Source organism: Pterocles gutturalis, unplaced genomic scaffold, assembly GCF_000699245.1.
Source record: "Pterocles gutturalis isolate BGI_N339 unplaced genomic scaffold, ASM69924v1 scaffold34104, whole genome shotgun sequence".
In the NCBI taxonomy this organism is placed as follows: Eukaryota; Metazoa; Chordata; class Aves; order Pterocliformes; family Pteroclidae; genus Pterocles; species Pterocles gutturalis.
In genome coordinates this window covers 33,027-58,840 of record NW_010136903.1, presented here as the reverse complement: position 1 = coordinate 58,840, position 25,814 = coordinate 33,027, and the positions used below count along the sequence as shown (strand labels likewise).

The following is a 25,814-nucleotide window of genomic DNA, read 5'->3' as shown; positions in this document are numbered from 1 at the left end:
ATGGCATAGCCTTAGGCCAGGTATACCACTGGCATTTTTAAGTTAAAAAAAGGGAGAAACAAAGATGAAGACCGACCATTCTCCCCACTCTCCTCTCCTTTCCCCAGTTCCCAGCTAGAGCATTCAGGAACAAGAAGTTTTCCCTCTCTGGAGAGAGTGGAAGAGAAAAATGGCAGTTGTGAGTGAGAAAAAAAGCACATTGCTGTTCTGCTCAACTAACAGGAATGCAGAAGACCTCTGCCCTTCTCTCCTTTCTAGGGGAACTGCCTCCTCTTCTACTTAAGACCCAGTGTGTGTCTGCTCCTTTCCAACCGTTCCTAGCTGGAAAATAAGAATGTAATTTCTCCCCTTTTTTCTTGTCTGAAAGAATTTTTAACTCTGCTGGCTGGGATGTCTGCTTCAGGCTGACTCACTACACCTGTGCTGGGGTAGTGCTGGACCTGCTGCCCTCTCTGGGTAGCTTAACCCTTGGGTGAACCACCCACAAATGGCTTTTCTTGTGAATATTCATGGGTTTTGGAACCAACTTCTTGGCCAAGGACACCCTGCCATTTTGAGATGTAATGCCCCAAAAAGCCACTTGAAATAAAACCACTTAGGGTACCTATCTCCCCATCTCCTTGCTGTTGGGTTTTGAGTTTTGGGGAATGTGTTTTTCCTTTCTGAATTTGTATTTTGTGCATGTGGTTCTGCATTAGGGATTGTTTCTATGCCTGTGCGTGTTGCAAAGTCCCTGAACTGTACGGGGATCTCTGGCAGCAGGTACCTGTGAGGGACCAGCCCGGCTGGCATTATAAAGGAACCTGTGAAGGCAAAATAGATGCACCACAGGGTATACTTAAAGTAGAGGTGATTTATACAGTTCACCTTTTGTTCTGATTTACTATATTTGGGGAAGACTGTGGCCTGCAAACTTCCCAGGCTAACATCATATCAAAGAGAAGGGGTAAATGTCTAAACTGAATGCTCTTTAAGTAAATCTGATTTCTAACCCAACTGCAGCCCAGAAAGGACCAGATGGGGTCATCATTCCCAATAACTACTGTGACTTCTGCCTCGGAGGCTCCAATATGAACAAAAAAAGTGGCCGGCCTGAGGAACTTGTATCATGCTCAGACTGTGGGCGCTCTGGTAGGTGACTCCTTCTTACAACTTTCTTGTACTGAGGCATTTGTATGATTCATTTTTCGCTCCTTCTGAAGATTTTGAAGAAAGGCAGCACATTTGGGAGGGGATAGAAGACAAGGTCTTTCCTCTTGTCTGTGTTTGTGGGAAAGGATCACTGGGAAATTTTCTGTCCTAAAACCCATCGCTGGATTCACATTTTTAAGCTAATGGGGTTTTACAAAATAATAAAGTTTTAATGTATTTATTGGTTTCTGTGGACGTTGGTACATATACTAGTTTGTTCCTCAAATGGAAGGAGAAAATCCTACGACAATGTTAAAGAATGGGCTCTGTCTTCAAATGCTGCAGTTACAACTATAAATTACTTACCAGATTTATGAAAGTTGCATGACAAGCATTTCCATTGATTACACATTTCATGCATTTCTTCATTCAAAAAAGAAAGGGAGGAAATTACAGTGTAGAGATGGGGGTAGCTGTCAAGAATTATCCTCTTACAAGATGACTATCATTAATTTTGTTTAAAGAGTTTTTTATTTCTCCGTTTTCTTTCCTTCTCTCTTTTTAAATGTAGGCAATTGTTTCTTTCCCGTTCTGAGTTGTCTTTATTTCTAGACTGTTGTTTTCTTCTTTCCTTTCTTTCTTTCTTGATTTTTTTTTCTTTCTTTCTCTTTTTTTTTTTTTTGGGGGGAAATTTTCTCCCAGCTGAGCAGTTATTTATAGCTTGCGTGGGAGGTGGTAGCAGTAGTAGAGGGAATGGGATACCTTTAACAACTGCATATTCCAGCTTTGGTCCAAGTTTCCAGTTGTGGTATTTCTGGGCATCGGTGATACTAGTGGTGATAAGATCATCATACGGAAATCTGAAAACCAAAGAGACCTTGAAATTCAGTATTGCTGCTTCTGCTTCTGTGCTGTAGTCACTGAAAGATGTCTGTTGCGTGATGGCTGAAATGCGATGCAGAGTGTTCTTGTGCCAAGGGAATGGCCTTTTTGTACTCCTGATGAAATTCACAGTAAGCCTCTTACCACATGCAGTGGGAGCAGGACTAGACTCTCACTGACAAATTCTGCAGTTGTTGTGACCTCTGAAGATGTTCTGAAGGGATACTGACTGGTCACCAGAGGACCAACAGCAACCCCTTTGATTTTCTCCAGGGGTATCCTTACGAATGCTGTGTAGCCAGGGGCATGGACCTTTTAATGTATACATGTTTGCTTCTTGGTAACTGAAGGGGGAAGCTCATGTGGTCTGTGGTGCCATCTTGGAAGATCTTTGCCTTTCCCCTTAATTGTTATAGATCAGTACAACTCATTTCAGCATTGTCCTGATACGCACAGTGAGACGGATCCATATTTTTTTGCTATTTAAACATTGCTATGGTGATCATATCCGAATGTAACACAAATACATTAATTCCCTTGATTCCTTAGTGTGACAACAAGTAGATCCATGTGTAACCTAAATTGTGCAAAACCAGTTCCATTAAATGCTGTTCTTGTACAAACTCTGACCCACCTGGGTCATTCATAGGGGTCTGCAATGGTGTGACTGATGTGTGATGAAAGTGATTAAGGTACAACCACACACAATTCTCTAAACTAAAACAATGAAACCTCTTTGGTGGCTGCCATCTTTCTCTTTCTTGATAATGGAGAACATTTTCATTATACTGAAAGAGAGGTCATGGATATTATATTGTTTCTTCCCTTCACAAAGTCAGTAAAATCGCAGCTTTACAAGGTGGTTCATCTGCCAATTATTTTGTTATATCCATTTTCTTTTTATGAACAGGTTTTAATTCTTTGTTTCTCAAGCAATGCAGTGTATTTGTTATATGGCTGATTCCTGTAGCTGGAGCAGGGACCAAACAGTTGGTTACTTAATACCATGCTACTGTTTCTGAATAGTAAAATAGCCATTCCCTAAAATCTGACACTTTCATTTTTCTGGGGCACGAGACATGGGTGTACTATTAATCACATAACATATTACATTGAGGAAGAAAAACCTCAGTTTTGCAGATTTCAGTATCTGACTTCTGGTTTTGAATCTTGTTGTTGTTGCTGCTATTGATGTCCTGTGTGAAGAATTTCCTGTTCCATACTGAAAGTTGGATTGACTCACACACATTTGAGCTTTTCAGTGTTCCTCAAGACAGGTCACTTCTCATCTTTGTTGTTTCAGTTGTTTAACTGTAGGTATTTGTTTTGGTTTTTTTTTTTTTATTTTTGAAGGAGATGCCATGAAATTGGAACAAAAGCGTTTGTTTAGGTTGCTTTCACTTAGTCTTCAAAATGTATTTCATTTTGTCTACAGAGGAGGCTCTTTAGGATCAGGTGACAAGGATAAAACATAGTCCTGAGGCTGATGAGCTATCTAGCGGGTTACATTTCTGTAGCAGTAAATTGTGATAGTTGATGCCAGTCTGAAGGACAATTATTCTGCTTAGAGCTAATGGTGTCTAATACTTATATGGTCTAAAAATATTTTAAAATTAATCTAAGTAATCATGAGAAAATATTTGAATGTCTTTTGAAGAGAGGAAAACATGATTAACCCTTTCGCTGCCATAGCTATGGGCACCTGTGTTGTTTGTAGATTTTTTTTTTCTTTGAAAGAGAAACTGATCCTTTTTTATTTTTCTTGCTGCAGTTCTACTGAGCTATGTTGTTGAGGTGCGCGGGCACATACAAGCACACACCTATGAGCTCAATAGTCTGAATTGTTTTATAATAATAATGATTTTTAAAATTATGATGATAATGCCTGTTGCTTAACCCATGTGCTGATATATTCATCATACATGTCAGCTCATTTGGGAAGAGAAGGCAGGAGGGACGAAGCAACGCCAGCACGCACTACGGAGGACTTGTTCGGTTCCACGTCAGAAAGCGACACCTCGACCTTTCATGGCTTTGATGAGGACGATGCAGAAGAGCCTCTCTCAAGCCGAGGAGGTGGCTGTGGTGGCAGCTCTCCCTCTGCAGACAAAAAGGGTGGCTGCTAAACTAACTAAAAAGACACAAAAACTGAGCGATTTGCTGTCCTTTTTACTGCTAGGATTATTAGTACCTTTTTCTTTTTTAAATTTTAGGTCCTTGGGTTTTTGGGGTTTTTTTGTTGTTATTTTTGTTGTTTTTCCTGTGGGGTGTACACTGAAAGCACAAGCGTTTAAAGCTCTTGACAGCTACTTTGAAGAGACAGAAGGTTTTGATTTTCCTATTATTTTTTTCTTTTGAATTTGTTTTCCTCCCATCTCCCCCCCTTCTCCTTCTCTCTGGAAATGTAAAAGGTGGATTTAATATTTTTTTTTTAATAGTGAGCAGAGTTGATTTTCTTGTCTTTTAATATATATATCGGCAAACCACAGAAAATACAGATGGGTTGGAGAGCAGAAAGCAAACCCAAATAGGTTTTTTTAATTATTATTATTTATATATTCTATATATTATTAGAAAAACTACTTTTTAAATAAAAATACAAAAAAAAAGCCAAAAAAGAAATGGATGTCTACTTGATGATAGAACTGTTTCTAGAGAACCACTGTGGGCGGACTCTATCGGAGGACAAGGAAACCCTTGATGTGATGGCTTCTGCGTTTTGAGATTTTGCACTTACTGTAGCATGTGGAGTTTGGCTCTTCTTGTACACCTGCTATGCTTGTCTGTAACAGCCTGCAAATACAAGCATCACCATTGAAGACCATGACCTTGGGGAACACGTTTCCATCCCTCTTTCGGACACCTTTAAACTCAATAGATCTCTTCCTCCCTGCACCCTTTCATGTCTTCCTCACTCGGTTCTACTTTTTTTTTTTTTTCTTTTCCTTCATGGACAGCAATTTCCAAGCATAGGGATGGAATATGAATGGCAAGTCGTAGATGTCAAAGGCAAAACAGATGGAGAAGCAGAATCATGGAAGAAATGATATGGAAAAATACCTCACCTGTACTTTTCTTTCCATTTTTAAATTTTAATTCACAGCATTTTTTCCTGTGTTGCCTAGTTTTTTCTCTCTGTAGTGTCTTGCGAGACACTTTGTTTGCTTTTCAATAGCTTCTCTTGAAATAAACCAAAGCAATACTCATTAAAGTTCCAAGGGCAATGGAGAAGAGTGTGACTCCCTTCCCAGCGACTTTCTCAGAAAGGAGGAAACATGCAGCACGATTTGAAAGGTATGTCTGAGCTGAAGTGTCTTTCACTCAATTGTGAAATCTCTGTGCCCTGGATTTGCAACAACCGTTGACTGAGCTGTGTTGTAGGAGTAAACCCTGTGGATTAAATTGTGTTATGAGTATGCACCACATTCACACCCCCGATGAAGCTCATGTAAGTTCTGTGGGAACAGGCTCCAGCCTTGTATACAGTCAGAAGCGATGCAAAAGGAGTCAGTGTGTAGGTTGTGTTTTACTATCCTAATGCAGGCAAAAATCTCCCTGGAGCAGGGCAAGATTAAGTTCTAAGGATATATTTTTACTGATGTGTATAATGCCAAACAGGGTTAAATCATGGCCTCATTTAAATCAGAGGCAAAATAGACATTTATCTGGGCCGTGCCTAATCCTTCAACTGGAGGTGTGTGTTTTTGATACCAGAATAAAAATCTCAGCCTTGCAATGAAGACTTTGGATTTATGTTGTTCTAATGCATGAATGAAGCCTATTTTTCTGCTGTTTCTTTTGCTGAGGTAGCACAATACTGTCTGCGAGAGCTCTTTCAACTTCCCCCCGCCCTGCTCCAAAACCTTAAAAAAAAAAGAGAAAGGATCCAGTCTCTAATTTTTTTATTGTTCACCTTAGACATGGAATAAGCAGTGGCCAGATTATACTTTTAGGTACATGAGTGTAAATACAGAAGACATGCTACTGATGTCTACATTATATTAATAATCTGCCTTTGGAATGGTGTTCCAAAATGTTATGAAATACCTCAGTGTGTTTATACCATAGGGCAGTGCATGCCAGAGCCATGCACACCTGCCAGGAGAGAGCCTTGTTTAAGCTTTCCCCATATTGATAATCCTTTTGTGTTGCTATTCTCCTCCTGCTGGTGTATTATAATTGATCCAGTGTCAAATCAATGATATTTTGACTTAACACTGTCCATGAGAAATATAATTTAACTGATAAAAACATTCATTCCTTCCACAACAAGTCCTTTTTTCTCTGAAAGAACTTAAGATAAATTTATAGTATTTTCAACACACTTCTGTATTTACTAAAAGCTCAAACTTCAGATGGTTTCCAGGGGTGAGCCACAGACATATAGGTGTCTGCTTTTCCAAAATCCCTGATGGAGTTAGGACTTAGTCTGCATATCTGTATCATTTTTTTGTGTGTGTGTGTGTATAGGTAAACAAATATCAGAAATGTATGTACACAGACACATGCACACCTATAGGTAATGCAGACAGTAGACTAAAGAGCAACTCAAGTCAAGGTGGAAGACACTTCCCAACCAAGAATGAGTGAGACCAGCCCTTGTGGTATAATATCAGTAAAGTCCAGTGGATTTCATCTAAATTTATGGTAATGTAACTGAGAGCAAAATCTGGTCCAGAAGTGGAGTTGTTCCCAGTTTGCAAAGAAATACTGCAAACCTGAAATGTTATAGAATTTAAAAAATGAAGTTCAAGTTGATTTCTTCTGCTAATCCTGCCCTTCAATCCATGCACAACATTTGTGGCATTAGTATTATATTCTCTTCCTTTCAAAAAAATTGTTTTTTCTTTCTCTTGCTACTCTTTGATGTGCCCATGTGAACAGGGAAAATAGAAAGGGAGCAAGTACCTAGAGATGTGCCAAATCCACAGTAAACAAACAACATGGTTTCTTGCATCCATCTTGCATCTACTTCTTGTAGCCATGTAGCAGTCATGTCAGACAGATTAGAAGGATAAGAAAAGAGTTTTAATTTTACCCGGTGTTCCTCAAAATATGCTTTGACAGGGAGAGGCTCACAGGAGTAACAGAGACCTGAATTCTCAAGGATTTGAGGAGAGTTCAGTTTTCATTTGTCTGCCTTGTGCTGCCTGGGAGGTGTAGGCTGGACACACTTGGAACCAGCCAGCGGCACCCGGCCGCTGTTGCAGGGATGGCGGCACAGAGCTCGGCATTTACTGTATTTACCCAGCTTCTTGCATGCTGTTGCAGCCCATCCTGAGCTCCGTGCTGCTGTGCTGACCGTAGTCCTTGCAGCACCTGAGCTAGCTAGCTGAAACCTACCCGGGTGCATCTTTCTGAAGAATTCCACTCACTGCATCAACTGCAGAATAGGCAAACTCTAAATATAATTTTTTCCACGTGGAAGCCTTACCATTGTCTTCTGTGAACCATGCCTAACAGATTCTGGGCTCTTCTGGAATACAAACAATAATCAGATGCCCATAATTCATTAAGTCCTGATTTAGTTTCCCAAATGCAGTTACTATAACAATGCATACAGTCTGAATCCTTTTGCAACCTAACCACCCATCTTTGTGACAACCGGGTAGAGCAGTACCCTCACAAAGAAGCCACAGCAGCTCACAGAGTGCATAAAAATTGCCAGCTGAAATTTATTACAGATAGCATAGAAAAATATCCATCACTGTTATTTATACCATTAATGTGTGTATGGTCAGTCACTGGTTCAATCTAGGCCTGAGAGAGGAAGGAAGGTAAAATAAATTCATCATTATGGAGAGCTGAGTAGTCCTTGGGTTCCTCAAGATGTCTTATTAGACTGGGATAACCAACATGAGAGTTTAGTCCAGCAGGCTGAGCAGTGTGGTCCTGACCATAGAAAGGTAAAAATCACAGGGAGGAAATGAAGATGGAGAGACAGAAGCTAAAGAGTACTTGTATAAGCTAGGTTGTAAAGTAGTGTTAATGGTGAATACTGAATGGAGCATTGATATGGAAATGGAATATTCTCAGGGCAGGTACTGCCGGGGTGAAGGCTGGGAACAAGGGAAAGAAGGTTGGTAGCTCATAAGTTAAAGATGAAAGCAAAGCAAAGGGGCTGCTCCATGAGCCCCTCTCAGATGGATGAGGAGAAGATGGCACTAGTCGGAAATGAGGGAACTGCAAAGTGTCAATTGTATCTTCAAAGACACCTAAGTCCCAAACCAAACTAGGAAGGCAAAATGAGAGTTTTCAATGTGAATTCTGGGCTGTGCCTAAAAAATACAGTCAAAAAGGAATGTGATGCTCTGTATTCCCCAGTGATTTCAGCAGTTCAATAAGACCTGCTGTTCTGAGCTTCCTAAGAAGATCTTTGAAGGTACAGTCCTTCAACTAAATCAGAAGCCTGGCTCTTCCAGTCCTCCTCCAAAGATGTCCTTATTAGAGGAAGGTTAGCACAAGGCTGTCCAAAGATTCTCCTGAAATATATGCTCCCACACAAGCCATGTACCAAAATAAGACAGCTCCAATGTGAAATGTGAATCAAGGGACGTTTCCTTTCAGGTCCTGAATTCAGACTTTTCTGTGTTTAATCATGTGAGATGTCTCCTCAGGCACCTTTCTACTGCTCCACACTAAAGGATCTTAGAAAAGACATAATTTCCTGAGCCGTCCTCTGCGAACTCTGATTCACAGATGGGAGCAGGAGAAACAAGGAAGTGACTGCTGCTTGAGCAGCCGATTAGTGGGAAGAAAGGCTCTGCAGAGTGGGCACTGATCCTTAGCTTGTTTCCTTCTGTGGCTCTTAATTAGTTGATGTTTTAGAAGGGACAGACCATTGATCTTGCATGAAAACAGTTTAAAACTTTAAGCATGATAATATACATTGAGAAAATTTTAAAATAATAAGGCATTCTGGTGTAACAGTTAAAAAATAAAAGGAGGCTGTGAGGCGTGTGGCAGAACAGGGATGGAACTGAAATCTGTTTTGCTTCACTTTGCATCTCTTCCCTCACCCAGGCGCCCCCCAGTTTTGTGGGTTGGATATTTATTTCTTGTCTATGTAATGGTGCTTGGGATAACATTGTACATATGTGGTAAAGTCATAAATGATGAGCTTAGACTGCTGAAACAGGGTCCAGAGAGAACTTTGCCACTGGCTTCGGAAGGATTAGCACTGGGCTTTCTTAGCTATTGCTCTTATTGAATGAAACCTCACTGTTAATATGCTGGCTAGTATGGTGTAGACAAGCTCTGAGATGGCCATTTGTTTCAGCAGAATATGTTATTAGAATCCCCTCCCCGCATTGTTTTGCCTTTGAGCTTTTACATTAGTTATTCATTTTGAGTTCTAGTTTGCCATTTTGCAGACCTCAGCTTAGGCTCTTGATTGAAGACAGAGACTCACTTTGCTGCCTGCTGATGCACAGAGCAAATGGGAACTGCACCCAGAGTCACTGAGTCCGGACTGTGCTGGGGCACTGCTGTGTTCTCTTCAGCCTGCTTTGCCTTTCTTTGGTTAATTCTCACAAGTATATTTTGAGATGGGCCATAAAATTATAATTCAAATACCATCAAACTACGAAGCATTCAAAGCCTGGCTCTTCATGCCATTTGCCTCTTGCCCGTGGCGAGCAGTTTTACTGAATCAATTCCTCAAGCAAACATTGTATTGACCCCACTGGGAGTTGTCTTATTAAAAAACTGCAAAATCTGCCCAGTGTGCTTTGTGCTCCAACATACGTAGATGTTTCCAGTAAACATCCATTTCTTATTCTCCGTAATTTTTTCTTATTTACGTAAAATTTGTAGCCATGAATATATGTAAATTATGAGGCACATGCATGTGTCCATGCTGGCCTGGGGTTGTTTTGACAAACCCTCCCAGTGCAGGAATGTAGCCAGGCTGAATTTTTGCTGACTGAGCCATTGCAATAAACCCTACCAACCTTTCTTCTCCTTGCCAGATAGCAACCAGGTTTGAAAAAACACAACTCGTATAGATACCAGAGAATACTGAAATTGGGTCGGAACTATTTTCATGCCCGTGTCTGTATTTCCATGAGTATTAAGTTGCCAATTTCAGAGAAGACAATTTCAAGTTCTGATACCACTGTTAAGGGGATGCTGCCAGTTCACAACTTTGAGTTATCCTTTTGGTCACTGGCATTTCCTAAGATTTTGGACTTTCATGTTGTCCAGAACTGATATGAGAGCTGTGGGGAAGACACAGGGTGAGATACTTGCATTTTGTGGAAGTAAAGAGGTAATTTTATTGGGTATCTAACAGCGCTCAGGAGCTTAGCAGTATGCAACGAAGTTCATTCATAGATTAAACACAATGTAAACTGCAATATTTCACTTATTTCCGGAAGTTATCACATTTCTGCCCACCCTATGTGTATTGTTCAGACTTCTAAAAATTTAGATCTTTTGTGCAGTGCTGCAGGCACTTGTGGCTCTGAACAAATAATTAGTAATATAGCAATATGATGTGAACAGGATTTCACAAGCAAAGGTCTTAACCTCTAGTGCAGAGACAGCTACCTAATCTGAATGATGAAGGTTATTTAGTGGTGTTCACAGTTAGAAAGACTGACAGTGTTCCGTGCCTTTCTTTTTGATATGCTCCTTCATATCCTATTTGTTTGCTTTGTATTTATTTATGGTTCCTGCAGTTAGTTGAAACTGAGTCTCTTGAGCTATATTTTCAAAGAACTAGAATGCAAACAGTGTTGGAAGGTTGGTTTGTGCTGCTTCTGTTTTTTTCTGAATGCTTGCTTTTGTTGTCTGTTTGAGTTTGTTTAGTTTTACTCTGTGTTGCCTTTCCCCCTGCAGTCAGCCCTGCCCTCGTGGACTCCAGTATCCTTCAAGCAAGACATTTCAGAAGAAGGCCGAGAGAAGCCAGGATGCCTTGATGCTTCTCTCCTTTGCCCTGACCCTTCCGTACCCGTGTTTCATCTGGCACAGGAGCCTGGACTGTGGGAAGTCATCTGCCAACTGTTGAGAGAATTTCTGGGGATGCCCTAAGCTGGTGCAATACAAAGAAGTTTTTTAAAGTCTTGATTTTACTTTCTTTTAAGCGTGTGTATAAACCCAGGTCAAACTGGAATTGATCTACAGTAGAACTGACTGAAAAACAAACAAACTGAAAAAAGACTTAACTATTTTATTTATTTCGATATTTAAGAGAGAAAAGAAGTGCTGAAGTTGCACAGTATTTTTGTTTGAAATACATTTTACTTCAAATTTTAAATGCAATTTTGTGAAGACATGAAATTTTAAAAAGCACTTAATGTAAAATAAAGACTGAATATTTACTTTAAGAAAAAGAAACTTTTTTAAAATAATGAAAATAAAGATCAACTCTGCTCTCTCTCTTACTTTAAAGAAGCCATTCATACATGTGCTGGGTATCTTTGTTTTTTGCAAATTGGATGTGGTAAGTGAAGATTGTTCTGGTTTACTTTCTCCTTAATAATATTATCCTTTTAGATGCTTAAACCTTACTTTGCTTTACTGTGTTAGGCACAAATCTGAACAAAAAACTGTTGAAATAGCAAAGACCAGGCTCAGTGGCTGGATTTTTTTGTTACCAGATATGTCTTCAATTCAAAGGACTGTCTTCTCCCAGTAGGACTGATGTGCCTCTTCTGCACAGTTAAAGAAGTTTGCTCTTGAGCAACTCTGTGAAATACTTCTGCTGAAACAGGGGTTAATCTTAGTATTATTTTTTTTTTTTTGCTTTGGTAATTCCACAGCTGATTGTGAGTTGGTTGTAAGGGAAGTATCTGAATGTTAAGTGCTCTTGGCATGGAGCTTCCTGTTGGAGTCAAGGATGATACCATGCATAGAAGCCTTGTGTACTTCAGCCCTTTCTTAATTGGTAGCGGACTTTGAAAAACATACAGGTGCACCTGCATGTCAGCAGTAAGCAACATGGGTTACTCAGCAGGAGAAGAACGTGAGTTCCCACAGCTACAATCCTAAATTGTCCTGTGAAGCAGCAGTGAGGGATGTTTGCATCCCCAGTTCTAAATTATTAGCCATCTTCTCAGTGAAATAAGGTGTTCTGCTTCGTACAAGCGCTGGAGGATTTTGTCAGCTGCCAAATCTGCTCACAGTGGGTAGCACAGGACTGCTCGCCCTCATGCGTGATGCAGCCTAGTAAGGATGCGGGATAGCTTTGTGTCCTAGGAGGAGGGTATTGGACTTGGCTCTGAGGTTAGCTTCTCCTCTGTAACAGGGGTGTCAGATGTAGCTATTGGTATAGACTCAGGGTGTAGATAGAAAAAGTGGTTTTGTTAATGTGGTTTAGGTTGGCTTTTGGAGTGAAAAAGCTATGTCTGCAAAAAATGCATCCCCACTAGGTGAAGCTTCCAGAGAGTCTGATCCTGCATCGTGTTTCTTGCACTCCTAAAACTCAAACTCACCTCATTGAGAGGTTTCCATGTGTCAGATTTTGTCCTCTTTTCCTTCTCCTTCTCCTGCTCCTTCCCAAATTAACACATAGGGCCAAAAATAACCATGTAAGATCATCTGGTAGACCTGAGTCCTGCTCCCACTAAGTTAAATGACAAAATTTATGTCCCAGTCGGTTTTTTTTGGTTTTGTTTTGTTCATTTTGTTGGTTTCTAAACTTGCAGTGGTGAACTGCCTCCAGAGAAAAATAGAAATCAAATTTTATTTCGTCAAAATATAACAAGACGCACAACTGTAATGAAGATTTGCAAACTGTAGGGTCTGTGTTCAGTTTGTGTAATATTCCTTCCAAATAAAAGTTCTGCTTCCAATGCCCCTACTGTATATTCCTCTGTAATATTACTTTATCAAACCAATTCCACAAGATCTTTTTTAGTGCAAATAATCTTCTTTTAAAAAGACATTGCTGAATAACATACTTGTACTTATACTTTTCTAAGCTCTCCATTGTTTATAATACTCTCTTTGAAGCTTAAAATAAAACTTCCTCCACTACTGATTTTGTTTCCCTTTTCCATTTTGTAGATTATGACTTTTGTCCCTGGATTTTGTTTTGTATTTCTTAATGAAGCTTGACGTTAACCAAAAATTCTCCTTTTTCTCTTTTACTTTCACTTCTCCATTCATTGGGCTACAGAAACTGGTCCTGTTGCTTGCTATAGTGAAGGTAGGCAGGAAACAAAATACTGCTTTTGTGTAGGACTCATTTTAAGAGTGTTTGTGATAATAGAGGTTCTGTGATAATAGAAGATCTTCCTAAATGTGTTTGTATTTTAATAACCTTCTCCATGAGATTAGTAGAGTTGCATTAAGTTAATATAGATTCAGAGATGGAGTCTAAATTATGTGAGAACTTTTTGTATAGTTGTTAGTGGCATTGCCTTAATGAGTCCTGACCCTACCTGTGCCATTTCTAATCCAGTCACTGGAGTAACCAAAAACTGTGGTTTTCTTTGCTGCATTTCACAGTGCAGGCATGAACCTTCCCTTCCCCTTTACACACATAAGATTAGTAGTATGGTTGTATAGGATGGAAAGAGAAAGAGGAAATACTGTTTCAGATTAGGTGCCATCTTTTTAGGAAGCTGTGTGTCGTCTTCCCTAATAGACCTGCTGTCATTTTTATGAAGCTCTGTTGCCTTTTGTCTGCTTTCCCATCAATTTCTCTGCTAGCAGTAGAGGCGATAGATGGTCCTTTTTACTTTGGCAGCTGCTTGCAAAAATTGCAGCTGAGGTATAGTTTTTAAGAGATCTTCTGATGTGGGCACAGATCCTTTAGAGTACTGAACTGCCTAACCTAGTAGCAGATTAAATGGCAAATACGTCCTAAAGAACATGTCGGAAATGAATCGAGTCAGGCAAGATAAGAATTGTACAGAATTGTACAGATGGGCTCCTACCTGCCCAATTTTTAACAGTTGTGTGTGACAGAGTGTGCGTCTTTGCTGCAGGCAATTAACAATTCTTGGTCTTCTTTTATAGCCTTTCCCTGTAAAGTTTTATTTTTCACGTGTAATCTTAATTTACAGTAGTGTTTAGTTTCTTCACTCTTTCTTCATGTGAATATGACTTGAAAACTTCACTGTTTGCCTTCAGACCTTATTTTTACCTGTGGAAGGCCTTTGGCCGATTCATTGGAGAAAGGAGGAAGCCAAAAGGCAGATTCAGCTGCCTTTACTGTCCTTGGTTATTGTGGCTCTTGGGAACCTGTTTGGGATCTGATAGAGCAGCTTTTGGACTTCTTACTGGGTTGTCCTCTGCTGCTCTGTGGCTAAAATGGTCTTTCCTTTTCCTTTTCCTTTTCCTTTTCCTTTTCCTTTTCCTTTTCCTTTTCCTTTTCCTTTTCCTTTCCTGTTCGGCACTGGGGGCAGCTGAAAAGGTGGGGAAGGGTGCTAACTGCACTTCTGAGCTGTGGTGGGAAGGTAGCTTAGATGCTCTCCTTAGACCACATACTGGGTGACAGGATTGCTGGTTTTAAAGCCCCTCCTAGCAACCTCCAGTTTCATTTCTGCTATTTGCTCTTGGCTATTCTTAAAATAATCTGAGTTGCAGGCCTACAAGACTACTTTTCCCTGGGGTTTCATGAGGGGGCAAGTAATCTTCTTTTCCTGTCCCAAAGCAGAGAGAGGAGGGAGGGTATGTGATGACAGATCCTGAGCCCTTGGCCATTGCTGCTTTTGTTGTTTGTCTCCTAGCTCCTCTTGAGCTTTCTGCTGTGCTGCACAGGACAGAGACCCAGACGGAGGTTGGACCCGAGGGCAAAGCTGAATGCTGACAAATCAAAGAAAGTTGAAGAAAGGAAGGATGGAAACTGCTTGTGGCATCAGTGCACTTTTCTTGTTCAATAGGTCATCTCCCATTCTAACTCAGTTGTCATTTTTATTGTCCCCAGTGCAATGGATGCGGAGAGCAGAGCTAGACATTTCTGCTAAGGTAACCAGGAGTGAAAGTGTACATTGAAATTGGCCTTTACGGATGTCTGTCAACACCCTGTTTAGATGAATGGGATCCTTCCCACCACAGCAGAGCTATTGTTAGAGGCTGTCAGACTCCAGAGAACAGCTCTGCATAAGTCGTATTACTTTGAACATTTTTTGTGCCTTTTTTTTGTTAGAGTTTTTTTTTTTGTTTATTTTTTAAGCCACATGCCTGGAAACAGAAATGTTGAAAAGGCAAGTTTTAATTTTGCAGAAATTATCTGAACAGAAAAAAAAATACCACTGTTCCCTAAGCCCCAAAGCAGATCTATGTTGGCATGCTGACTAGGAAGGTATCTTATTTTCCTGTTTGGAGAAGGGTTCTTTTTGGTGAGAGTTAGGCGTGGCAGGAGGAGGAGGGAGTAAAAATGTCTGCCAGCATTGTGCAGCTAATGGGTGCCCCCAAAGCCATGTTTCCTTGGGCTGAGATGGAGCTGAGGCTGGCAAAGCTGAGGGCTGGAATCTCGAGTTCTGTGGGTGGGCTGAAAATGGCATGGGCTTCTTTGCTTTGACCTGAACTAGAATATTGCACTGGTTGAAGATTTATTTCAAACTTTTGCCTGGAATCAGAAAAAAAAAAAATCTGGTTAAATTTGCATCCTGGAGCTTGTAATCAGATCCAGCGGACCAAGGATGCTAAAAAAAAAAAACCCCTGTAGCCCTTTATCTCTAAAACCAAGCTTTTAATGCTCATTAGCAATGACATAAACTTCTCTGTACCCTGCCCTGTCCCTGTGTTGAAGATGGCTGAGTAGGACCTCAACTATGTGAAGCATACGTAGCAGAGCACATAAGCAGTGACTACTCCCCTTAGCTTTGGCTGAGCTTGTCCAAATTGTGGCTTGATGTGTTTAAGATCTCCATTGTCCCTTGGAAACTATTGTAAAATTTTATTTCGTTTGCTGCACCAAAGCTGGACATTTGCCACAGTTTAGTCCTATCTTTGATTTTAATGACTTAAGATGAGAGCCATCCATCTGTGGCATCTTAATTTCACCAGTATGTTTTTTAAGACCTGACTGCATTTTTTGCTGTTTCAACAAATACTTTTGCTGTGTGTGCTCGAAACTTTTACCACATCATCTGTTATTTGATGAAGTTTTGTTCTTGCAGCCTGTAATTCTTCATGATTCCATGGCGTGTGCACCATGATGGGAGAAGGATGGCGTTTACCTTTAAAAAACCCACAGATTTCTGGAGCACAGTGTTGTGGCCAATATTGCCATCCAGGATATAATTGGAAACAGTTTTGTTTAATGTTGTCTAAGATAGCTGTGGTAGCTCTGAGCGGCCTACAAACCAAAAATGGCACTGCTATGGAAAGGCAATACGCTTTGAACGCTAAAGTTGGGGAGTGGGCTGAAGCTCTCGGAAGTACTTGCTGCCTGCCTGAGAGAGGCAGCTTCTCTGGGGAGCTTGTAGAGGGATCCTTCTCAGGGATCCCAGCTGATGGATGGTACCTTTCGAGCAGGAACAGATGTAGCCTCCCTTCAATGTCTTATGCTGAGTGGTTTTTTTGGAGTGGAGTTTCATTTCTTGGTGTTGTTCATCTTCCATTACCAATTCTCAGTAAGACCTTCTAGTTCATCTCCAGGTCTCACAGGTGTTAAGAGTCATTTTTTGCTTGGACTGAAGCCCCTTCTCATTTTGTTTCTTCAGTCTTTGTTGTTAGTGTCCTGGTGTTGGTAGCTTCAGTGTGGACTGCAGGAAGAGAATGAATGTGACCAAACCTTTCTTTTTTGAAACAGATTAGAGATTTTAAACAATGATGGAGAGAGTTTTGTCAAGTATTGCTGAAGCCTTATCTTACTAATTTGGATTTCTTTCATTAGCCAATAGCCATTAACTTCTTCATAAGATGATTTCAGGAGTCAGTATTGAGGCCAGCTCTCCAAGGTGAGAGGAAGTCATTGGATGGGAAATAGTTGAAAGCTGTGCTGTCACTAAAAGGGTACTTTTATTTTAGTGTCAGATAGCCAGTGAGATATAACTTTCAAGTTCATGTAGCACTTTGTATGGTGGAGTTTACATGGGGTGGTTTTAAGCTTATGTTTGAGAAATTAATTTTCTCCTGTTGGTACAAATCATAGTTGCTTCACATCAGTGCTCTGCTGGGAGTGGCTTAAATGTGTTAAACAACATTAAAGTCTTTCCAGCCCTTTCCTCAGGCTCAACAACTTGTTTTGAGCAGTGCAGTGGGTTCTGCAGCTGGATCTTGGCTCGGAAGTCTCATCCATTGCTGGGATATCTGGGCTTGGGCTTCTTGAAGAACAGGTCCCAGCTCTTCTCAGGTCTTTCCACACCAACTGTGTCTCTGAATGTGTCTATCAGCCTGGAGGCTTAGGAGAGTTTTTAACTGTCCTCAAACTCTCTCTGGGTTGAATTCAGATTGCTGTTGTACTCTTCAGACATCCAGATGGTCCAGACCCATGTATTCCTTCACCTGAAGAAGAGGACCTTCCCTGGGTTAAGGAGCCTCATTTCCCTTGCAAGGCCAAGTCAGGCTCTTCATTAATTAGCTCTCCAAGACCCCTTCCTCACTTCCATTAAGGGTGAGACTTTACAATACTTAGCAATCTCAAAGAAAAAAAGTGGAGAAGAATTTCCTAAGGACATCTGCACCCATTAGATTCCTCTGTGACTGTTTAGATATTTACGGGTCTGGCATCATGTGAAGAGCTAGTCCCCATTCAGCTCAGTGCAACTATCATTGAGAATTGCCAAGCATCTCTTGGGTGATGGGATGCCACCTAACAGTGAACATCACAGGTGATGAACACCCTCAACACCTGTTAACGGTGAGAGGAGTTGGGGTGCCCAGAACCGGGTCAGACCAGCCTGTAGGGGAGGACTTTCCAGCCTCTTTGCCATTAACAGAACCACCAAGCAGCAGTCCCACTAGCCAAGGTAGCAGCCAGCTAAGAGCAGGGTCAGAAGACTCACAGATCCCCATAGTACCGTGGAAGATAATTTTCTGGCATTAACTACAATAATGTTCTACTTTTGTGTAGGCTCTGTTGAGCAATTCCTGTGGTGCCGAAAAGGAGCAGGACTAGTGAACTGTTTAGTGAGGGACACTTGTGTCCACTGCTGTGGGACTAGCTAATTCCTTGTTTAATCTAACGTGATATTTAGCTGCTATGAAGCATCAGTTGTGAAGGTTAAAGCAACTCTACTCACTTGTTGCAGGTTAAAGAATGGTCTGCACTTTGACTTGGCTGATCTGGGGTGGAAGGTCTGATGAGCTCTGAGGAAACGAGTGATGGATTTTTATCTGGTGTTTTTCCAGTGAAAAACAATGAAAAAAAATCCTGTTTTGGTGTCTCTGACAGCGTTTTGTTGAACAGTTACTCAGAAAGGGTGTTCAAATAACTGAACTGAAAAATACCCTGGTGAGGAGAAAAGATTTTGGTTTGATTTGAAACGAAGCGCGTTCTCTTTTTCTCAATGAAATGACCCTTTCCCTTGTTTTCCCACTGCCAAGTGTGTGCAGGCTGGAACAAAACATTTAATTTGTGAATATTTTTCCCTCTCTTAAAAACAATTCCATCGAGCTCACTTTTGAAGCAAGGTACTGCTCCAAATGGAAGTCCAGTCTGACTTCTTGTTTGTGATAGACAGGCATAAAATGTCTCACCCTTTCTGAAAAACTAGTTTCTCCCTCTGCCACCTCTTAACCCTTTCTCCTTTTCTGCTTGCTTTTGACTGAAACTACTTCATTCAAATTCACTCTTTCACTCAGATGTTTAGATCACCCTGAAACTGCATTTTTTAAGAGAGTAAACGGAGACATTTCACTCCTCCCTACCGAGCACATGCTGATGCTCTGCAGGGTGCAGTTACAGCTCTTACTTCCCTCTAGGTATTGATGTTTCTGGGACTTTGGTGGGGGAGTGGAAACTGACTGCCATATTGATGAAATCTCGATTGGCACTTACAAATTCCCAACCAAGCAGGCAGGTTAACTAACAGAGAAGGGAAAAAAAATCGGTAGACGATGGGATTTTTCCAGCTTCTGGCACTGCATTACAAACAATGGAGAGTGTACGTGGAGAGCACTGCCCATGCGGCAGCTGAAAGGGTTTCTTTAAATTAATGAGAGATGGAAGTAACTTGCTCCAAATCGTTTTTGTTGTGTTTAGTTGAGTGAGGCAGTTGTACTTATGTCTGAATATACAATTGCATTAGCAACAGTGTAAATTATGCTTGCGTGGGAAGGTCAGACCTCTTCCATTTTCAGCGTGCTCACATCAGTTACCAACAATTTACCCATCATATGCTCAATTTCTTTACCTGGATGATACGTGATTTCCTCATGTAACAGCAATGGGGTCACTGCCTATGCAATGGCATGGTGTCTTCTGCATAGTTAAATTTATTTAATATTAAAATGATGACATTTAAATAATTTCTCTGGAGTTTGCCATTTGATTTGAAATTTCTGGAACTGTGCTGACAGAGAATTAGTCTAGAGTCATTCCTTGGTCCTTCTAGAAAGTAAGTTGGGAGATGAGTAATACTCACTCCTTTTTTCCTCTCCTGTCCCCTAATTCATCAGCATGAAACCAGCCTACCCAGTTTTCAGCTAGCAGTTGCTCTTACGGGATGGCTGTTTCCTGGCCTGCGGGTGAAATGACTGCTGAAGTTCTCCCCAAAGGCCTTGGTGCTCGAGGAGGACCGCAGCAGTACAGGGGTTTCTCTTGATGCTCTCTCCAAACTGACAGGTGAACATGGGACGTTTTTAGTGAAGAGGTGCCCACGTCACGAAACATTGCCTCCGTTGCACTCTTCCCCCTCATCCCAGCAGAGAAGCCTCGGTCAGAGTGCCCGACATGTCCCATCCACCGCCGCCACCAGCTCGGGTTAGGCATGCTTTGGTGGGTCAGCATGAAAGTGCTGGAGCCAGTCTTTTCGAGCACTGTCTTGATAACACGGGTACACCGGGCAGCGCTGGGCACCCCTGCAGACATGCTGCCATCTGTCTGGCTGTGTTAGCGGGGTAGTACTGGGGAAGGACCAGGTGTTCCGACAGCAGACGTGGGTTCAAGCAGGTAGCAGAGCCCCTGTTCAGGTTAGAGGGAGGGGAAGAGGGGCAGAGCTGATGTTTGTTTTACGGAGGGTTTTAACAAGGTGACACTTGTGGAAGGCTACTCAGGCTGTTTCCCTAACATTTTAAATACCACTCCACTCCTCTCATTGTAGCTGGGGATTTTGGTTTTCCCAGGGGGGAGGAGATGCTCTAAATGGGCTGCCAGGGAGGTGGATTTAATGCACTAGGAAGAACTGGCTTCACCAAGTTAAAAAGCAAAACAAAACCCCATCCTCCATTCCTATTTTTAGTGTTGATGACCAAGTATTTTTGCTTGGTTGCTCATTTTGAAAGGGTTTAGTGAGCCTGCCAGTTGATTGAAAGCTCTGTGGTGTGTGAGCTGGCCTGGCCGGGGAGCCTGCAGTGCATAGCGACGAGGTCGCAGCCGTGCTGGAGGTTTTTTTCCACTGCAGTTTGTTGAAGGGTAACAAAAATGTCCCCCAGGCTAAGGGGATGTTGGCTTTCCAGGTTGTGGTGATTCATCTTGTCTGGGTAAGCAGCCTTCCTCCCACTCCTGCATTTTCCTCTCCATCTACCTCACCCTTACCTCACTGTGCAACCAAATGCAAAACCTGCCAGGCATTGCGCGGGGGACATTGCTGGGGGGTCTCCCTCAGCCGACCCCCGCGACGTGTACCTGCTGGGCAGCATTAGCATTCCGTGCCCATCCTCCGGGCCGGTTCGCGCTCTATACATGAGTTTATTCTCATTATTAGGAGCTGTGTCCCTGGCATATGGAGTCCGTGCGGTGCCTGCAGGCAGGTTCCCTTCCTGTTGGTGTTGGTAAGCAGCCCAAGCGCCTCCTGGCAATTAGCAGATCGTTACCCATAATGCGGTGCGCAGCCATGCAGCCTGGTGGGTTTTCTGGAGGTCACTCTGACCTAATTCACCCTCCGGAATTGTACAGCACTGGCATGACTTACCAGTGCATTAACAAGCTGATGCTTCTGCACGAGGTTATTTGAGTGCTCCCACGTTATTTTTCCTAGGCGAGAAATAGCCATTTTGTCTAGCGGCCAACAGTGGCTTACAGGGGCCGGTCTGGAAGAGGAGGGGACACGGTGCTGGCTGGTTTTGAGATGGGCCATCGCGGATGTGTGGCATTTCCTTTGGCTTTAAGTTTGGGGGCTGTTTCTGAGCCCCCAGGTTGCAAATGCTCAGAGCACAGTTTGTTGCCTTCCTTTTGCATTATCACAGCATCTTTGTGGTGAACTGAGCAGTGCATGTCAGGCGTGTGCCCAAATCCCTTCTGCTTCGCCTCAGAGGGGAAGACAGAGGAGCAAGGCTCTGCCCCAGATCTGCTGCAGCCCAAACCCCCGGATGATATGGAGGTGCAGATTGCAGCCTGTCCCAGGCAGTTTTGGAGGGGCAGGTGTGCCTGGACAGAGGGGGGACCTTCACATGGCAGTGGGCACCCCAGCAGGGATCCTACTCCCTCCAGCAAGCCTGAGCCCAGATCAGACGGCCCGGCTGCAGCATCACCAGCCCAGATCAGGGTGTTCTCCCAGGGTGGTGATTTGTATATGTCAAAGTTAATTTAGAGGCTTTTAAAATCTGCAACTTTTGTTTTTCATTTCTCCCTGCTAAGATATGTATGGCTGGACTGTGCACGTTGAGGAACTGTTTTAAAACATTTCTCGAGTAGTTTTCCTGTAAGACTTGTGGCGTCTGCTACCAAGGGGATGGTGTGTGGAGAGCGAGTGATGTGACTGACAAGCCATTAGGATGCCCAGAATAACTCCTGGCTTTTCTCTTTGCATGCTCTGGAGGTTGCCCCCAAATCCCACCCAGCTCCTCCCGCTGCCCCATGCCAGACACAGTCACTCTGCCTGTCTGCAGCTAATCTCTCTGGGAGCATGTGAGGCTGTGTGTGCACAGATCCTTCCTTTTGATTGTGCATGCGAGCAGCCTTTAAGCCAAGCTCTCCTCTTCGTGTACCCTCGGTAGCCCAGGCTCTTTGTCCCAGCTGATCCTCTTGGTGCTTAAAAATGTTTCAGAGGAAATCATGCGGTGTCGTAGAGTCCGAGCTGGGAGTGAGTTGAGCTGGTGGGCGGACTTTCCTCAGGCAACAAAATTTTCCAGGGAGTGCCCCGAGATGCGGGGTGTTTGGCGAGGAGCACTCTCCCCCCGTGCCCTCTGTGTGGCTGAAGCACCAGCGGGGCAGTGCAGGACAAGTGCTGCCTTCCACACACTACCATTTTATAACTTCCTCGAGATCTCCAGCGTTAGTTGCTTTCAGACACGGGTCTGTCCTGCTTTCAGTTCCCATTGACTCCAATTACACCTGCCTAACTGGGACTGAATCTTTTGCACAGGGGCTTTATTTGTCCCTTGGGTGAGCAATTAAAGTGGGCTCTCTTCTACTGGTGCTGAATATTCGAGCAATTGTTTGTAATTTATGTCTCTGTTTTCCACTGGAACTGGCAGTACCAAGAAGCAAACCGCCACCTCCGGAGTGCCGCTGGCTGCCAGTCCCGGGCGCTAATGCAGCAGAGCCCCGTCGCTTTCTGTGGGCTGGGTTTAAGCTCTGTCCATGCTGGCCAGAACCGCTGTCAGGCCAGGAGATGAAATAACAGGAACTATAAGCTCTGCTACAGCTGAATGGTTTCAGAGCTCCATCAATTATTAAAGGCATTAATTCTCCCACAATTGCTGGCATATTGAGGTGTATTAGATTAGAGGAGAGTTGGTCTCTGACCAGCTCAGACTGACCAGCCTGTTCACTGAGGCTGTCCTTTCGGACTCAGTTCTGTAGCAGAGTTGGCGGTGCTGGAACACACTGCCTCGGACGCTGGGAGGAACAGCCAGCTTTTCTCATGTCCATCAGCATGCAGAAATTCATGGTGGTTAAGTTTCCTCTCCTCCTCTTCTGTCTCATAGTAATAAAACCCAATGGTCCCTATGAGTGAGACTGCCCTTTCTGTTTGTTTTTCTTAAGCGGCTGGATTCAGCAGGCTCTGTGCTGCAGGGGCTGAGATGAGAGCTCCACACCTGCAGCTCTGACACCCACCCCTGCCCTGCGTGCTGGGAAAGCTGTTATATTTTTCTGTAATGAAATACTCCTGCTTCCCTGTATCAGAGAGCTATTGTGGCAGCTGGTGCCTTGGATCCTCATCCCCCAGACACCTCTGTTTATGAGTACCTCCGTTTGAGCAGGCAGGCGTATGTCTCCACATTGTGACACCTTGACGTTGCAAGGTGGAAAGGACCAGGAAAATGGCATCCTCATCCCATAATAATGTTTGGTCTTTTTCTTGCAGCTCCTCAAGCCTTGGGATTCTGGCAGAGCCCAGCCTTTCAGTGCTTGGATGGTTTGGGTTTTTAAGGGCCTTTTCTAATCCACCTGTTGTTGACACTACGTATCTATAAGCGTGCATTCTTAGACAGAAAAATGAGGGCTAATTTTTTATATCATAACCATAAAATGCTATCCTTTATTAAAATTACAGATTACTTTTCCTTTCTTTTGTATGAATAACAATAATAATTCTGGCAGTGGTCATAGCAATGCTTATTCAATCTTAGCAGGAGGAAATTCTGCAGTTTCTTTGCATGTAGAACTTCCATTATTTGGATGGGGTTCCTGGGACAGAGGTCATTATATCTGTAATATGTATTTATAGTTGTTTAAAGACCTGAATAGTTTATAAAATCAATTCTGATGTGATATAGCCAGGAGCCCTGTGGGTTTTCATTACGCTATTGATCAAAAAGCCCACCACTACATGGTGAAGCTAAGGGAAAGAATTGGAAACCGGGTGAAAATTCCTTTTACTCTATATGAATAATTTCACATTTGTTTTAAAAGAAGGAGTCCTTGCTTATTTTTTTCCCCTCAAGATAATCTCTGCCCTTGTTTGAAAAAGGTTATTGATTGGATTGTTAGTTTAAATAGTCTGTGGCGGGTGTGACAGAGCACATGGCTGCAATTAATCTTGCGATGCAGAATCCATTATTGAAGAAGCACTAATGAGCCGTTCTAAGGCCTTCGCTGGTCACAGAGCGCCTGGGAGCAGCAGATTGCTCCTGCCCTTTAATGTCAGTTTTGGTCTTTAGTGTTATACAGCCAGTGTAAGCAGAAGAGATTTCTAGATTATTCTTTTTTTTTAGGGTATTCATGTTAAAATTCTCCTTACCCATAGTCTGCAATTACACTGGGTGTGGGAGTCAAGAAATGGTCTCTGAATGTGTTCGCCCCCCACTTGTCCCACCAGATGTCTCGTGGACATAGTGTACAATTAAAACCAGCGGCATGTGAAACATGGGTGTCACTATAAAATATGGTCTCAGTCGCAGGGTTCACATCCAGAGGAGAGTTTTGACAAAGATGAGGGAGCTTTCAGGCCTGATCTATACTATAAAATATTGCTTTAAGACAAAGGGATGAGCTGTTGGAAACCTTCTCACTGCAAGTTTTATTGTCTATGTTGTTTATAGGTATTCAGCATAGCAAAAGTTTAGATAGAGAATAGTTATGGTACATTAGAAACTGTCAATGTTAACATATCACCTTCTCCTTCAACAGAACTGCTCCCAGGGTATATTTTAGAGGTCTGTCTATTGATTCGGTGACACCATAAATATGTGTTACTTCTCCCCCCGGTTAGATCTGCGGAGCCGATACAGACATGTGAGAGCGATCCAGGGTTTGCAGGGCTGAGCCACCACCTGAATTATTAACTGGGTTCCAGCTGCAGACTCTTTGCTGCACACCTTTGCTGTAGCAAATGCCGTTTGTCTCGAGATCAGCGAAATAAGACTGTTTCTTCATCTTGACCGCATAAATGATGAAATTAAGCAAGAAAGGCTTTCAGGTCTCTGGCTTGTGCACTACCACTGTCTGTAACTTGAACCACATTTTGGACTGCTCTTTGTCTCAAGCAAAATGGTTTGTGGGCTGAACTAGCCTTTTTTTTTTTATTTTTTTTAAGGGAATTTGAATCTACCTATAGTAGCGTGCCATATGCAGGTACAGGGCTTTGCCTTCAGGTATTCTGCCACAGAGGGAATGCCAAGACGTCCTGTGAAGTGGAGCAGGGATGTTGTTCACTAACACCTCTCCAGGAGGTCTTGGATGTGTGAATTTTCTCATAGGACATGAAAAACATTGGGTTTTGAACCAATATAGCAAGAAAATAGTGAGGTTGTGAAGAAGGAGAGCAGGGAGGGCAGGAAAAAAAATTTTAATGTTTTGAGTATCTACTGACAGGCTTGCCATACGTTACAATGCCTGATCACGCTGCTGGCATAAGTAAAAATAGTCTTTCCAATGACGTTAAGTTGGGGTCATGGTACCACAAGGCACGTTGTTTAATGTGAAAGACAATCTGACATAGAGGCTGAAGAAAGACGTCCATGAGATATTCTTTTTCCCTTAGACATGCCATAAGCCCTGGGCTAAGAGAGAGCAACATACGGCTATGCAGGCATCACTACGGGCATTTGTTGGGCTCTTTCGTAGTCATAGCATTTGGAATGAATAAATTGGTACATTTCTGCAAAATATTTCTACATTGCTACTTTAAAGAAGCCACCCTGGCCCTCACTCCACTATTAATAGTTTCTAAGCCATTCTCAGGCCACAAGAGCCTATTTCTTTTAGGGCTGTGGTGGGTGTAGTTCTTAAGAAGGGCTCTGCAAAATAGAATGGATTACTTCAAGGACAAGGCGCCATCGATACGAGATGCAGCACAGCGAACCTGCAGAGGTGTTTTTGAGGCAAATGAGGAATGAGACAGTCAAGACTGATA

At 42.5% G+C, this 25,814-nt stretch overlaps 1 protein-coding gene across 1 annotated transcript in view; it reads left to right on the top strand.

Annotated features, from left to right (window-relative positions):
- The window catches only part of LOC104468368 (zinc finger protein DPF3-like), an 88,562-nt gene that overhangs the window by 57,712 nt on the left and 5,036 nt on the right, over positions 1–25,814 (top strand). The window contains 1 exon segment of the mRNA XM_010082474.1: positions 1,003–1,131. Within this exon segment, the coding sequence (XP_010080776.1) occupies positions 1,003–1,131 (129 nt within the window).